The 15,549-nt window shown below is 36.7% G+C and overlaps 1 protein-coding gene across 4 annotated transcripts in view; it reads right to left on the bottom strand.

Moving 5' to 3' along the window:
* Positions 1 to 15,549, bottom strand: part of CARMIL1 (capping protein regulator and myosin 1 linker 1) — a 119,109-nt gene that overhangs the window by 14,512 nt on the left and 89,048 nt on the right. For 2 of the 4 annotated variants that reach the window (XM_034429293.3, XM_060682073.2), the window contains exons 27-33: positions 13,695 to 13,870; positions 12,523 to 12,610; positions 10,879 to 11,028; positions 6,168 to 6,185; positions 2,887 to 2,953; positions 2,466 to 2,662; positions 1,806 to 1,912 (exon numbers count right to left, since the gene is read on the bottom strand). In XM_034429293.3, coding sequence (XP_034285184.2) covers positions 1,806 to 1,912; positions 2,466 to 2,662; positions 2,887 to 2,953; positions 6,168 to 6,185; positions 10,879 to 11,028; positions 12,523 to 12,610; positions 13,695 to 13,870 — 803 coding nt within the window. The remainder of the gene's footprint in view (positions 1 to 1,805; positions 1,913 to 2,465; positions 2,663 to 2,886; positions 2,954 to 6,167; positions 6,186 to 10,878; positions 11,029 to 12,522; positions 12,611 to 13,694; positions 13,871 to 15,549) is intronic. The other 2 variants (XM_034429295.3, XM_087890369.1) reach the window with 1 other exon arrangement.

The following is a 15,549-nucleotide window of genomic DNA, read 5'->3' as shown; positions in this document are numbered from 1 at the left end:
CGACCGTTCGCAGTTTGTTTTGGCAGGGGGGCAAAGGTCGACCTCGAGGCGCCTCACTTGGGGAGTGCTGCAAGGGTCCGTCCTCTCGCCCCTTCTGTTCAACATTTATGTGAAGCCGCTGGGTGAGATCATCCGTGGTTTTGGGGTGACAGTCCAGCAGTATGCTGATGACACCCAGCTGTACATCTCCACCCCAGACCACCCCAATGATGCCCTTGATGTGATGTCCCGCTGCCTGGAGGCCGTGCAGGTCTGGATGGGGAGAAATAGACTCAGGCTCAACCCTTCCAAGACCGAGTGGCTGTGGCTCCCGGCGTCCCGGTATAGTCAGCTGGTGCCATCGCTGACTATTGGGGGTGAATCTTTGCCCCCCACAGAGAGGGCTCGCAATCTGGGTGTCCTCCTGGATGCACGGCTGTCTTTAGAAGAGCATATGACGGCCGTGGCCAGGGGGGCTTTTTATCGGGTTCGCCTGGTACGCTAGTTGCGGCCCTTTTTGGATCGGGACGCCTTGCGCACGGTCACTCATGCCCTTGTCACTTCATGACTGGACTACTGTAATGCTCTCTACATGGGGCTCCCCTTGAAGAGCACTGGAGGCTCCAGCTGGTCCAGAATGCGGCCGCGTGGGTGGTTATGGGCGCAACTCGTTGCGCCCATGTGACACCTCTCCTGCGCGAGCTGCACTGGCTCCCAGCAGTCTTCTGGGTGCGATTCAAGGTGTTGGTTACCACCTTTAAAGTGCTCTATGGCTTAGGACCCGGGTACTTGCGAGACCGACTTCTGCCACCAATAGCCTCCCACTGGCCAGTCCGCTCACACAGAGCCTCAGGGTGCTGTCGGCCAAGCAATGTCAGCTGGCGACATCCAGGGGGAGAGCCTTCTCTGTGGGAGCTCCTGCCCTTTGGAACGAACTGCCCCCGGAAATACACAAGATCTCCGACCTCTGTGTGTTTCGCTGTGCCCTTAAGACCCTACTGTTTCGCCAGGCAGGGCTAACTATGTAATTATTTTAAATTGAGAGTTTTAAATTGGGGGGTTTAATCTGGGCCGAAATTGTGTAATATTTTTAATGATTTTAAATTTTGATATCTGTATATTTTTTGTTTTAATAGGCTGTACACTGCCCCGAGTCCTTCGGGAGAGGGGCGGTATAGAAATAAAATAATAATAATAATAATAATTATTATTATTATTATTATTATTATTATTATTATTATTATTCTCTTTAACTTTATTACATTATGTTATTGAATCAAACAGATGCTACTTATCAGATACTGATAACTTTATGTAGGCTACCATAGCCAAAATGAAGTATTATTGAAGAAAAATGGTTTACAGAAGGAAGTACTGAAAAATTCCAAAATTATGGACAGAGAAATTGGTTTTAAAATTTGATCTTAACTGATATTACTAATTTTTAAAGATTAGCAATTATATCAACTGCCATCTACAAGTAATCCTTCTTTAGCAACTGCCTCACACAGCGGCTGTTCACACTTACAAAAGTGATAAAAAAATAACTTTATAAGCAATCCTCACATTTATGACCTTCAGGTCTGTAAAGCAAAGGAAGCTGAAGTAAAATCGTAACTATAGTCAGTGTTTCACTTTGCAACCATTTTGTTTAACAACTAAGTTGCTAAACAAGAAGTACCTGTATTACTTTACCACTAGCAATAATTGCTATCATTTTCTAGCTAAAACAAATAAATTAAAAACAAATATACATAAAATGCCCTTTTTAATAATGAACATCAACTTCTATGTGCATTTAAATTAAGAATATATAGCTAACTTACTTTGAATCCATTTTTGTCACTTTCTTGGTGAAAAATTCATCAACACCTTCATCTACTCTTCCCATCATTCCATTTTGTTCTCCCTCTTGAAGGGTTGCAGGACTCACCTGATAAAATGTACAACCTTAAGGATGTGCAGGAATTTGCTTGATGGACACTTGAATATAGGCCAATCAAATGTTCAATTCCCCGATTATATAAACCATAACACAACCAATCTTTGATTTTCTAACCATCCACTTTCATTATGCAGTTATAAAATAAAAGAATAATCACGTTATGTGAATGAAGATCAACAATATTAAAAAAAATTGTTTATTAAGAGCCAAAAGTGCCAATATACAATATATATCAGCATTTTCATGCAGACATCTTCCAAACTGATCTATGAAGAAATAAACCAATAAATTTCCATGAATTTTAAAAGTAAAAAGAAAAGAATACAAGCCAACTTTCCCCTTCCTGTATTTAAGCTAGAATTTTTAAATTATGCTACTGTTGATATGGTGGTTAAAAACAGAACTGCCTGTTGTTTGCACACACACAATTTCTGTATGAAGGCTCTGAGCAAAGCTTTATGCGGATTATCAACTTGTTTGAGACACGAACATTCTCTACATACGTATGGAGTAAAATTTCTTCAGTAACAGATTAACTCACGGCAGATTGTGTAGGCTGTTGTTTTTTATTCCTTTTAGGCCTAAGTTTAGTAAAATGCTCTAGCTTTTTTCCTTCCTCCGAAGGTAGTTCTGAAATGAGCCCAGAAGTCCGTTTGTCAAACCTCCCAGAATGGAATGGTGGATCCTCTATATGAATAGGAACTTCTTCTAATGCTTTATCGAGGTCAAACTCCATCTCTAAAGAAAAAGTTTAAAACATATTAGGGCTATATTTCTCTTTCCAGTCATAGCTTTTTTGTAACGACTCAACTCTAGCTCAAGTCTGCTCTGATGTGCCTAAGTAGTCTTTTTAATAACAGTATGGGCTTGTTGGTGGATGTTTTTCATTTTCCCAGTTTGGCTCACAGTGACAGTTTTATAAATCATTGAGAAAAAGCATCACTCCAAAAAAATAAGCTTACCAAAAGCTCTGGATACAGGCCTTAACATTCGACTGTGGATACTCTTCCTTTTAGATTTGGGAGTCATCTATAGATAAAATGGAAAAATAACATAATTGCCTTTTGGAAATAAATAGTAATAGTTAAATTAAGTATAGTACTGCAATGTTCAAAACAGCTATGAAAGATGGAGCAAAATAACATTTGGATCATAAATCAAGTTGTTAAAATGTTTGCCCCATTTTACGACCTTTTTCCCCCCACAATTGTTAAGTGAATCATTGCAGTTGATAAAGTGAGTAACCCAGTTGTTAAATGAATCTGGTTTCCCCACTGACTTTGCTTGTCAAAATGGTCAGAAAAGGTGATCAGTGAATCTTGGGACACAGCAATACTCATAAATATGAACCAGTTGCCAACCATCTGAATTTTGATCACATGATCATGGGGATGCTGCAAAGGTCATAACTGAAAAACGGTTGTATGTTACTTTTTCAGTGCTGTTGTAACTTTGAATGGTCACTAATTGAACTGTTGTTAAGTCGAGGACTACCTGTAGCTTTAAAACAATATAATAATATGTTTTAAGAGTGCCAAACAATAAATTTACAGAATCTCTCTCTCTCTCTCTCCTTCCCTTCCTCCCTCACTGCACACTTCCAGACAGTTCTGTTGTTGTTTCCTGGGGTCTATTGGAACCACTGTCCCAGCTTAGGAGTTACATCTCTGAGTGCTCCTACCACCAGAGAGACCACTTTGGCTTTTACTTACCGTATTTTTCGGAGCATAAGACGCATTTCCCCCCGCAAAAAAGAGGGTGAAAATATGGGTGCGTCTTAGCCTTTTTCAGTTTCAGTTTCAACACAGCCTGATTAGCACAAGCAGCTGATTGTTGGTTGGATCGGCTCCTGAGGATCAGCTGTTTCAGGCTGCAGGGATTGAGGCCGAAAATGGGGCGTGCGGAGGCGGCAATAGGATATGGCAATCCCTGCAGCCTGAAACAGCTGATCCTCAGGAGGCCGATCCAATCGATGATCAGCTGCTTGTGCTAAACAGGATGTGCTGAAGTTGAAACTGAAACGGGCTGTTTGCTGCAAGGAGGCAACCTGCTGGGAGGCAGAGGAAGAATTTTTTTTTCTTGTTTTCCTCCCCAAAAAAGGTAGGTGCGTCTTATAGCCCAGAGCATTTTATACTCCGAAAAATACGTTAATAATAATAATAATAATAATTTTATTTCTATACATCTTTTCTACTTCCTCCTTCAGGCCCTGATACTCCTACTTCTTATAACCCTTCTTCTTAATGCTGCTATCACTTGGCACTGCTACATCTATTACTACAGCTTTTGGTCTTTGCTATTACCATGAAGTCTATTTGACTGGCCAGTACCTGCCTGTCCTTGTATGTTTTCTCTTTCTCTAAATTAATATGTATGCTTGCCATAATTTCCATATAGGAATTAGATTTATGTAGAACTAGCCAACCTGTGCAACATTGGGTCATCACTTCAGCGGTATTTCTTTACTTAAACAGAGAAATGCAATGAATAAGCAAACAAAAAAGGAGTGGGACCACGAGTGGCTTCCAACTTTCTGCCAGCTTCATTATTGAGGCACATCAGAAATCTTTCTTTCCCTTCCCAGCAGACAGACAAGTAGATGCTGATGGGTGGGTAGTTGGATTGCAAGATTGGCTGGGAAACTGTCACAGAATATTGAAAATGAAGATCATGTGCCTGCTGCAGCAGCCCAGCAGCAGCCAGAAGCACAGAAGTGGCCACAACTTCCCCAAATTTCATTTCTTCAGGAGCCATGATTGAGGACCTTGGATACATGGTGCAAGTTAGCTCAGTTGAAGTACCTTGGTTCAAAAATTGTTGTTTTTTGAGGCACTTTTTGTCCAGTTAAAGGTCATGACAAGAGTCCTAATATATAGATCTGATCCACAATCAAGATCAAAAGATTTATGAAATATATTTTCATAGGACTTAGTAGTAATTAATATTAATCATTATTAAAATACTAAATCATAAACAAATATCCTTCATGATGACTTTGTCCCTGCAAAATGCTTAAAGACAATGCACAGTAGATATAGACGCTAGGAAGAACAAATAAAGAGTACAAGAAATATACAAATACAGGTCTTCATAAATTGCAGAAAAGAAACTATAGTATTATGGATAGAAAATCTGAGGTCAGAATGCTGAAGGATTTTATTAGCACACATTTTTAAATAAACCAATCTTATTAATATTTTCTGGGATACTACTCAAACGAAGCTATGCTTTAAAATAAACCAGATTCTAATAAAATGTCTCATATAATAAATGCACACATATTTTATAAAATAATATTCTGAAGAGCAGTGCCAGTCTCTATGAATTTTTGAATAAATGTAATTACGCAAGCAATTATGACTTCTTACTTTATAATTACTACATCAAACTAAAAAGTGAATTACCATTAAAAAGTTTTATAAAGAGAAAAAGTAAAACAATATATGAGGAACAAATGCAAAACTAACAAAACACTGAAAACAAACGTTTTCAGCTATCATGGCTATTTCAGTGAAAAAAGAAGCAAGTTCTTCCTTTTCCAAGTAATGTTCTACGGTATTTCTAAATAAAATAATTTGCTTATATTTATCAAAATAAATATTTCTCTGTAATGGACTCTTATAAACGAACTGTAATTTATATTTTAAAATACAGAGTGTCAGTTTTGGTTTTAGGGAACAACTTATATGCCACTGCTTAGCATAACTAGAGCTGAAGTTACTGCAAAACAATTAAATACAGTACACCCTCTGTTTCTGCTGCCTCTTGTGCCCAGTTCCAGGAGCCTTTCAAAGTTGCTGAATGGATTTTCATTCTGGTCAGATGTAATCGGTTTTTCTTTCCTCTCTTCCAAAGAGCAAATATAGCATGCCAAGCACAAATAATTCTATGTAACTGGAAATACATGACCATACAGTGAAAGGAAATAATATTTTGATTCTTTAAAACCTTCATTTAATTAAACGGATATGAATAGCAATAAAACTTAATCTATATTGAACAGTTTTATGTGAATATTTTGCTTGGTTGTAGACTTCTGCCTTGTGAAGTATGTTTTAAATTCACTACACATCAAGCTAGCTAAAACTTCCTGTAAAATTGAACTTGGTTCCAAATAGCTGCTTATTTCTCCCTGTAATGGCACAGTATACGTTCCCAAGAGTTTTGTAAGACAGCTGAAAAGCAAATGGAGCAAGAAAGGAAAGTAGGCTAAAAACAGCAGAACTTAACAAAAAATACTTACACTTGTACAGCAGAGAGTCTCCATGCAGCCAAAAGAGAAAGATAAAAGAATATGAATGGACAGCAAAAAAGCAGAATCAGTTTTAGAGGAGAGAAGGAGGGGGCAAGCTGTGCTGAAACTTGGCAAATAAAAAATATAAAAGCAGAGCTATGCAAAAATGAGAGATAAACTTTTTGTGTTAAGAAAAAGCAAACAAACACAGCAATAGCTTTACATCAGATGTACTCTATATAGGCGTGAAGCAAAAAAAAGTGTCCATCCAGATTAATTCTTTGAAGAATGTCTCAATTGAACTGTACAGGTGAATAGAAGTGGAAAGGTTAAATGAAGATCTTTCCTATAGGATTTCACAGTACTTGCAGGGGAATATAAAGATTTTTCACGTAGAATTTCACAGCTCTTTCCAAAATTTTGAAAATCTTAATTTTTAATGGGATGAATGCATGTGGCTGACAATATTAGAATCTGGTAATGGTCAAAGGTTTTACTAAGGCTCTCAAATCACACAACTCCAGTAGTTTTTATTCACCTATGTTTTATTTCCCATTCAGACACATTCAGGAATGTAAAAGGATTTTGTAGTAAAGTAGAAACTGAGTGCTTGTCTGATAAATTCTGGTCAAGTCTGCCTTTTGCTAAAATGCAATATGCAAGTTTTACATACTTTTAATGATCTTGAGCAGGAAATAAAGAAACTCCAAATTATTTTTCAACCTCCCTGGGAATTAGTCTAGAATCATATAAATCAAATTTATATAAACTGAGGGGGAAATGCAAGGTAGAAGCAGGAACAAATCAATTACTCTTTTTGTCATGTCTCCAATGAGAAGAATTTTCATACATAAATTTGCTTCATTAAAAAAAATATTTTTTTAAAAAAACAGGGGCCAAATTATTTGTATAACATTTGTCAGAAAAAAATGTAAGAGGGACAAGACATCCTTTCTACAACCATCAAACCTATAAATATAATTTTGAACTGAATACCTCCAAATCTGTTTCTCTGAAACTTTCTAAATGACCCCATTAATGGGATTGCAATGCTTGCAAATTTCATTTCATTCTATAAATATAAGGATAATTCTTATTGTAAGCATTCAAAATGAGTCAATAGAAGTCTAAAATAAAACAACCTTAGATAGATAGAAGCAAACATGTAATTTATAAGAAATATTCTTATATCAGTCCCTCAAACTCAGTTCTTATTCTTATAAGAAATATTCTTATATCAGTCCCTGAACTCAAAATTTAATGACAAGAATGTACTATACAGTAATGAGAATAATTATTTACAAAGAATATGAACATTCTTGAAACATACATACTGTAGGTTAAGGTACCTGGCTAGAAATCAGGAACCTGAGAGTTCTAGTCCTGTCTTAGGTATGAAAGCCAGCTGGGTGACTTTGGGCCAGTCACTCTCTCTCAACCTAACTCATCTAACAGGATTGTTGTGAGGAAAATAAGAGGAGAAAGGAGTATTAGCTATGTTCACCATCTTTAGTTATTTATTAAAAAAAAATAAAAATAAAGGCAGGACATAAATAAATAAGTCCACTTCTATTATAAATCTCCTTGGTTCTAAAAATATTGTACAAATTGTCTTTCTTTTTAGCTCTTTATATCTTTTAATTTTTACCTGTTTTATTCTTTCGTTTCTTTTGGCATTGTGGTGTCATTAAGATTTGATGTGTGATTTCTGTTTTAACCAAAACAAAACCTCACACAAAAACAAACTAGGCATCAAAAATATGGGTTAATTGCTCTTCAGAAATGTGGTATTAACCTATAAAGCCCAACATGACTTGGCTTATTGCTACTTTTAAGATAATCTCTTCTTACAGAATCTGTATATCTTATACAAACTCCAGGGAAAGTTAAGCAAGATAATCCTCTTCGGTGGTAACCTGATATTATGAAACAGTTTTTCTTTTTCATGCTAGTCTAACATTATTGGATTAATTTGGCCCACATGCTTGATATTAGATCAAGAAGTTCCAGTTTAGCCTTCGAAACATACAATGAACAAGCAGTGAAATGGTGTTTTCCATTTGCATAAATTAAAAAAGCAATCCTGTTTATATAATATTTGTGCAATTATAGTGGAGTTTGCTTTCTTTCTGAGAAGTAGATTTTTACAATGAATTGTGCCCTCAACTAATCTGGACAATAGTATTTAGAATTTTTCTTGAAACATAAGCACCTTAAAATAACTTAAAATTGCTGAATTCTGTGTCCAAGGTACAAAAATTTTGCTATGTTCAAACCTGACTGAGTCAAAAGTGACTTACTAAGTCACTTAATTACTGAGATATAGTTTTTTTCTCAGACTGAATTTGGTTATTTTCATTTATATCCTCAAATAAAATGTTATTTGTTCATTCAAATAATATATCTTGCCTAAAGATACATATTTACAGCAAAAAGAAAGAACAAAATGTCATACTTTTATTCATATGATTTAATGTTGCAATCAAAGTAAATGAACTGTGGAATTCTGATACAAAATTGAATGACAAACAACCGATTTATAGTATGTAGAATGAAGCTTCCAGACAAACTGGCTTGGTCTCAATAACATCAGTTTAACCGGGCCAGTCTAATCATGAACATCACTAATTATGAAGAAAGCTAGGCAATGTATTTTTTAAAAAATTCAATGTATAAAGCTATAAAACAAAGCTTCCTTGGCATTAGATCTATTAAAGCATCCCACTTTAGCTTTAGAAACAGTGCAGATAATTTCTCCTAATGTTAGTAATCAAATGTTGTTTTGCAAGTGTTTCTAAATCTGAGGTGCATAACTGAAAAACCACTTTTAAATAATAAAAATGTTAAAATTAAAAATGTTGGAATATTGGAAAGCAAAATACTAGCACTCTTCATTTTCTGAAGAAATGTTTCAAATTATCAGATGGATCCAATAAAAATAATTAGGATATTGGATTTCTACAGTCCAATGTTTTTCTTGTACGTGCCTCTTATACAGATAGTCCTTGACATATGACTACAATTGAGCCCAAAATTTCTGTTGTTAAGCAAGACTGATGTTAAATGAATTTTGCCCCATGTTACAATCTTTCTTGCCACAGTTGTTAAGTGAATCACTACAGCTATTAAATTAGTAACATAGTTAAGTGAATCTGGCTTCCCCATTGACTTTGCTTGTCAGAAAGTTGCAAAAGGTGATCACATGATCCCAGGATACTGCAACCGTCATAAATATGAGTCAATGGCCAAGTGTTTGAATTTTGATCACGTGACCAAGGGGATGCTGCATAAGTGTGAAAAACAATCATGAGTCATTTTTTCCAGTGCCATAGTAAATTTGAATGGCCACTATATGAACCATTGTAAGTTGAGGACCATCTGTACTCTGAAAAAAGTCAAGAGTATCGCAAATAAGAATGTCCTATGAAATGGCTGACTTAGTGTGGCAGGTAGCTTTCAGTGAATTCATACTGTATAATTGATTATTTCTCCCTAAGAGTCATTTTGCATTGAAGGTACCTATGATATTTTCCCAATATATAACTATTAACCAAAAAGATTGGCAGGGTGCTTTATCAAATGATTGCTGTGCTCTCCTTTTCATACATATGTCTTGAAACAAAGGGTGAACTCAAGTTTACATCAGAAATAAAACATTCCCTACTAGAATAACAAATAGTGGCTAAAAAGGATAAATAGAAATAAAATCTATTTAATATGAAGTTTGTCAAGCACTTTGTGTTCAAACTAACATTTACTCATTGTCAAATAAAAATCTACAGAACAAAAGAAAGGAAGAAAGGAAGGAAGAAAATCACATTTAGTCAGGTTGTTGGAACATTTCCTATGTTCTGGATTTTTTACAAGGTACTTAATTTTTTTGTGGAAAATCTAATATACTAGTGTACACATACACTTCTAATTTATGAATATAGAAGCCATAAAGAACAACAATGATGTGCCTTTGTTTACAGAGCAATTAGTAATAGATAACAAAACCCATCAGAAGCACAGTACATACAGTTTGCATAATACACTATTTGCATAATTACTTTTTGATTATTTTATTTCAGTTCTGTTTTATACAGGATAAAAAAATGGCAGGACCAAGATTAAAGATAAATTTAATTCAATTTATATTTAATATAAATACAACATTATTCTTCTCATATATTTATGAACACTCCGTACTGTATTGAAATTATTTTTAATATTATTTTTTGAGGAAGTTCCCTAATGAGCTCCAAAATCTAAGGTTCATATCTTCCTTATTGTGAATTACTATCAAGGATAAAATATCCATAAAGTTTAATTCATTTAGTATTATGAGCAAGAACATACAGCATGCCTGAATTAAAAAAATAATCAAGGTTAGGATTTATAAGGATTTCTAATAACAAATTACTAATATTTGGGTGGTGACTTTTATAAACATACAAAAAATCATAGGTCCACTTAAATCAACATGTACTGAAAATAATATGGGCTGATTTATAGAGGCAATCAATACTAATTATGTCAACATTCAGATGTATAATTGGTAATGTACCAAATAAAAGGTATCATAAACATTTAGGAAAGTAAATATGAAAAAAATGTTATCGTCTATTGATCTATATCGTTTTTTATAATTGCTATTGTATATTTCAGTGATGAAAAGTGGGTGTCTGAATGAGCTAGAAAGTTTTAGAGAGTTAGTCAAAGATTATAGATGTCTTACCATACATGTATCTAGGTCTTCAAAGCGTTCCAGTTCAGTTAGCTCCTCAACTGTAATGATAGATCGTTTAGTAGATTTATCTTCTGCTAACTCAATGTCCAATGATTCCTGGTGAGGCAAGGATTTACCTCGCCTGGTCAAATGATCAGCCTAGAGGAAAGGTTATAGTGAAAGCATTCCTTATAAAATAGAAATATCGATAATAAATACTTCTAAATAAAAGTTTCCAACGAATACAAGCCAAATTAGAGGTACAATTAACCTGCTATAAAAATGAGATGGCCTTTAAGACCATTAATCCAAAGCATCTTGTTGGATGCTTTGGAATTCAGAATTAGAGTTATTTGCAAAACAGGGCTGTTCAATGGCCTCTAGCAAAGCAGAGAAATTGCCATAAACCATCACTGTCATATTGTTCTTACAAGAAGCATTTCCCATTTGAACCCAGGGCTCATGTAACTTAAACCCATTAGATCCAATCCTATCTTCTCAGTTCTCTGGAAACAAGTTTAAAACAGGTCCATGTTACAGATGTTCAGGTACCTATCCTTATACTTATATCCTAAAAATGTTTATATCCTAAACTCAAACTTTTTTGTAATTCATCAACTTCTTCATAATTTTTTTTTGTACAATTTATCTCCTTATTACCTGCATGTTGGATATATAGTCATCTTTTCTAAAGTATGTAATCCAAAATGACAAGTATAAAACTATTATTTCCTAGCATTTAGAAACCCTTCTTCTAGTAATTCAGCCTAAAATTGTATTAACATATTTTTATATATACTACAATGGTTAATTCTTGCACTGCTTACAATTCAATTAGGATTCTGAGATCTTTTTCATGTGCATTAATATTACATTTTATCCTGTGCTATGGTTGTACATTTTATTTATTTATGCTTTAAATAAAGCATAAATTTAGAGAGCCTTGGTAGCACAGCAGACTAAAGTGCTGTTAAGTAACACCAGTTGTCTGCAATTACTGCAAGTTCAAATCTCACCAGGCTCAAGATTGACCCAGCCTTCCATCCTTTCGAGGTAGGTAAAATGAGGACCCGGTTTGTGGGTGCAATAAGCTGACTTTGTATAAAAAAGAACACCGCTTAGGGGGGGCCCCGAAAGCCCTACTAGATATAAGCAGATATATACAAAAGTATGAAGGCTATTGCTTAACGCATTGTAAGCTGCCCTGAGTCTCCGAAGAAGGGCAGCATATAAATCGAACCAATAAATAAATAAATAAATAATGAGATTAGCTACCCAGAAATATGCTCTTCTTAACTTGCCTTCTATGTTAGCAAGTTTGCATTTTTTATTAAGATCAGTTTTTCTGAAATCCAACATGTAAAGTTGACTATGTTTAGCTTTTACCAATAACCTAGTAAATTTTTCAGGAAATATTAAAGTAACATTCAGTTTGACATCAAAATAAACTAATTTTTCATAGGATTCACCTTCCTATGTTATCACATTCAATGTAGCTATCTCATTTGGTGTAAATAGAAAGATACAGATAGATCTATATAGGCATTCTTGTTGAATAGAGCAGATGAATGCACTGAAACAAGCAAATCATACTATAAAATCAAATCAAACTGTAAAATCAACTTAAATATATGAGATTGTATAAATGCATACCAGTTTATGATGACAATGAGACAGAGCATCAAGGATTTCATCTACTATTCGATCTGAGAGAAACGAAGCAACTGTCAGCTTTACTTCACTATGCAAAAATGGAAAATGAGAATACAAAATATGAATTTACAGTGGAAAATTTATATTACAGGTTATATTATGTATGCATTGGCTAAATATCTTTGGTTCTCTAAACATGCATATAAGAATATTCAAATAACATATAGAAATTTCAAAAATAATTATCAATCTCAGAAAAGAGAAAAAGAATGTTGCATTAACTCTCACCAAATGATATCAAGGTTTAAAACACAAGGGTAATCAATGAATGTAAGATATAGCACATGATAAAACATATCCTACAACCACTTTAATAAATCTGGTGTGTTCACATTTTTTAAATTCATTTATTGAATTAAACTTATTATAGCTGCCAACTCTAACAAAAGCTAGGCAGCTTACAAAATCTAAATATATTAAGGATTAAATCCTAAATGTATTTCATTCCTCTTTTTCATAGTCATTTATTTGTACAGGAAAATGTTTTACTGCTTCATTATTATCACTCATTATTTTATGATTGCATATTATTTTACTAAATAATGAGCAAACAACCTAAACTGAATTACTTGCATTTACATCAGCAATAGCATAAGTACTTCATTTTCTTGGTGAGATTCCAAGACTATTAAATTGGGGGGTGGGGGGAGAAACAGTTATCCATTTGTTTTAATAGTAGTATTTAAATGAACAAAATGCCACACTATGACCACATGGTACAAATACATGCAATTTACCCAGAATTAATTATAACAACCTCTTGTTAATAATTGGAACAAGTGTTGTTTATAATTAAACTCTCATGAATCCAGTTTGACTCTTAGTGAGTAGTGAAAATATTTATTTTTTTTGTTCATTTCTTGTGCTATCATCACGTCACTATCACACCTCTCATGACCTTCAGTACTTTTTTAAAAAATCATAATTAAAAAATAAAATTATAAGCTGAACCAGAAAAAAAGCTTTTTCTTGCCTGAAAGTAAAGTCGGAAACAGTTTTTAAAGTTTAGGATTGTTATATTAAGGTAATTGTTCCAGGAAGAAGTAGTTTTTTTAAACAAATTAAGTTATACACTCAGTCCATAGATGAATCTAGAAAGTAGTTTGGCTCACCTAATTTTATTAAGGATATCCACTCCAGACTGCTCCAAGAGAACATTTTTAACAAAGGTCCGAGGAATGGAAATTTTTTCAGTACATGCTTCAATCAAGTCTTGCCTTATATGTGCTTTCTTCATTGCACTTGGACACAGGTTTTCAGCTGCATCTACCATTGACTCAAGTAATGTCTGCAACAGAAAGCAATGGGAAGCAAATTTTTTTTTTAAAAAAATACAGGAACCACAGAAGCATGTGAGAGGGCAGCGGTTGTTTGTCATCTTATATCCTACCTGGTGTGCTGTGAGGGGGCACCTGAGTGGGGGAGGGGGGTGTTCCCCGAGGAATGGTGTGGTTTGGACCTGTTTTAACATCGTCTGTCCATGGTTGCCGTGCCCCTACCTATGGCTGAAGATGGTCACGCGATTTTATACAAGAACGTATTTATGCGCTTTAAGGAATGCCCCCCATTCCTGGAAGTGGCCTACCGGCCTTGCCAAGAAATACCTCAAGGATGGTTCCTGGAACCCGAGAGGTGGCACGAGGGCGTTGGGATTTTTAAAAGTTCGTTATACTCTTTTTAAATTCGTCTTTTAAGGGGTGGGAGGGTGTTTTGTATACGACCAGGGCGGGATTGGGGGGCAACCCACCAGGGTCGGGTCCAGCAGGGGGCTACGACTTTGGGGGTGTGGGGTTGGAGATCAGGGAGGGGGCTAGACTCCATACTGGTGAGGGCTGTTCCATCGGTACTGTGGGTGGGAGGGGCAGATATGGTGGGAGCAGGGGGCCATATCGTCTTGTGAGAGTGCACACTCGCTATCTTCGAGCGATCGCGCGCTCCGGCCCCCAATGGTCTTCTCGTTCCCTGGGTTGCTCAAACCCTCAGGGCCCAGGCCTTTGGTTGATGTTGTGCAACACCAGATCCGTTGTAAATAAAGCCCCCCTCATTTGTGATCTTGTGCAGGAGCGGGGTGCGGACCTGGTGGGTATTACGGAGACCTGGTCGGGTCGGGGGGGGTGTTCCCCTCGTTGAACTGTGCCCACCAGGTTTCCGCGCATTCCATCGGCCGAGGGCTCAGGGAAGGGGTGGGGTGGGGTGGGTTTGTTATTAAGGAAGCTCTTTGTCCAAGGGAGGCCACTGTACCTCAGATAGCCGGATGTGAGTCCCTCCTTGTGAAGTGGGGTTGTGGGGTGCAGATGGGCCTGCTGATTGCGTACCTGGCTCCCTGCCGTGTGGCAGCGGCCCTGCCCGAGCTGCTCAACATAATAGCCAGGGTGGCGGTTGATACCCCCAGATTTATGGTCATGGGGGATTTCAATCTGCCATCTGTCGGTGAAACATCAGAGGCAGCTCAGGAGTTCATGGCTTCCATGACGGCCATGGACCTGACCCAGTTAGTTCATGGCCCTACCCACACGGGGGGGACACACTCTGGACTTGTGTTTTGTCTCAGGTCAGTGGTTGAATGATCTAGAAATAGGGGATATAGTTATTGAACCCTTGCCATGGTCAGATCACTCCTTCCTTCGACTCGACTTTCATACTGCTACACTTCGCCGCAGGGAGGTGGAACCGACAAGGTAGTTCTGTCCCAGGCGCCTGATGGATCCGAATAGGTTCCAGATGGAGCTTGGGCCATTCCCTGAGGCTCTGGCTCACAACTCAACTGAAGACCTGGTGGCCGCCTGGGATAGGGCGGCTGCTGGAGCTTTGGATCGCATTGTGCCTTTGCGGCCTCTGACCCGGTGCCGATTCCGTTTGGCTCCCTGGTTTTCCAAGGAGCTGAGGGAGATGAAGCGCCAGAAAAAACGCCTGGAGAGCGATTGAAGGGCCAGCTGTTCCGAATCTGACCGGACACTGGTGAGGTCA

Source organism: Pantherophis guttatus, chromosome 3 (genome assembly GCF_059756535.1).
Source record: "Pantherophis guttatus breed Tessera chromosome 3, ASM5975653v1, whole genome shotgun sequence".
Classification (NCBI taxonomy): Eukaryota; Metazoa; Chordata; class Lepidosauria; order Squamata; family Colubridae; genus Pantherophis; species Pantherophis guttatus.
Note: the sequence above shows the minus strand (reverse complement) of the source record. Positions and strands in the feature narration are given on the sequence as shown.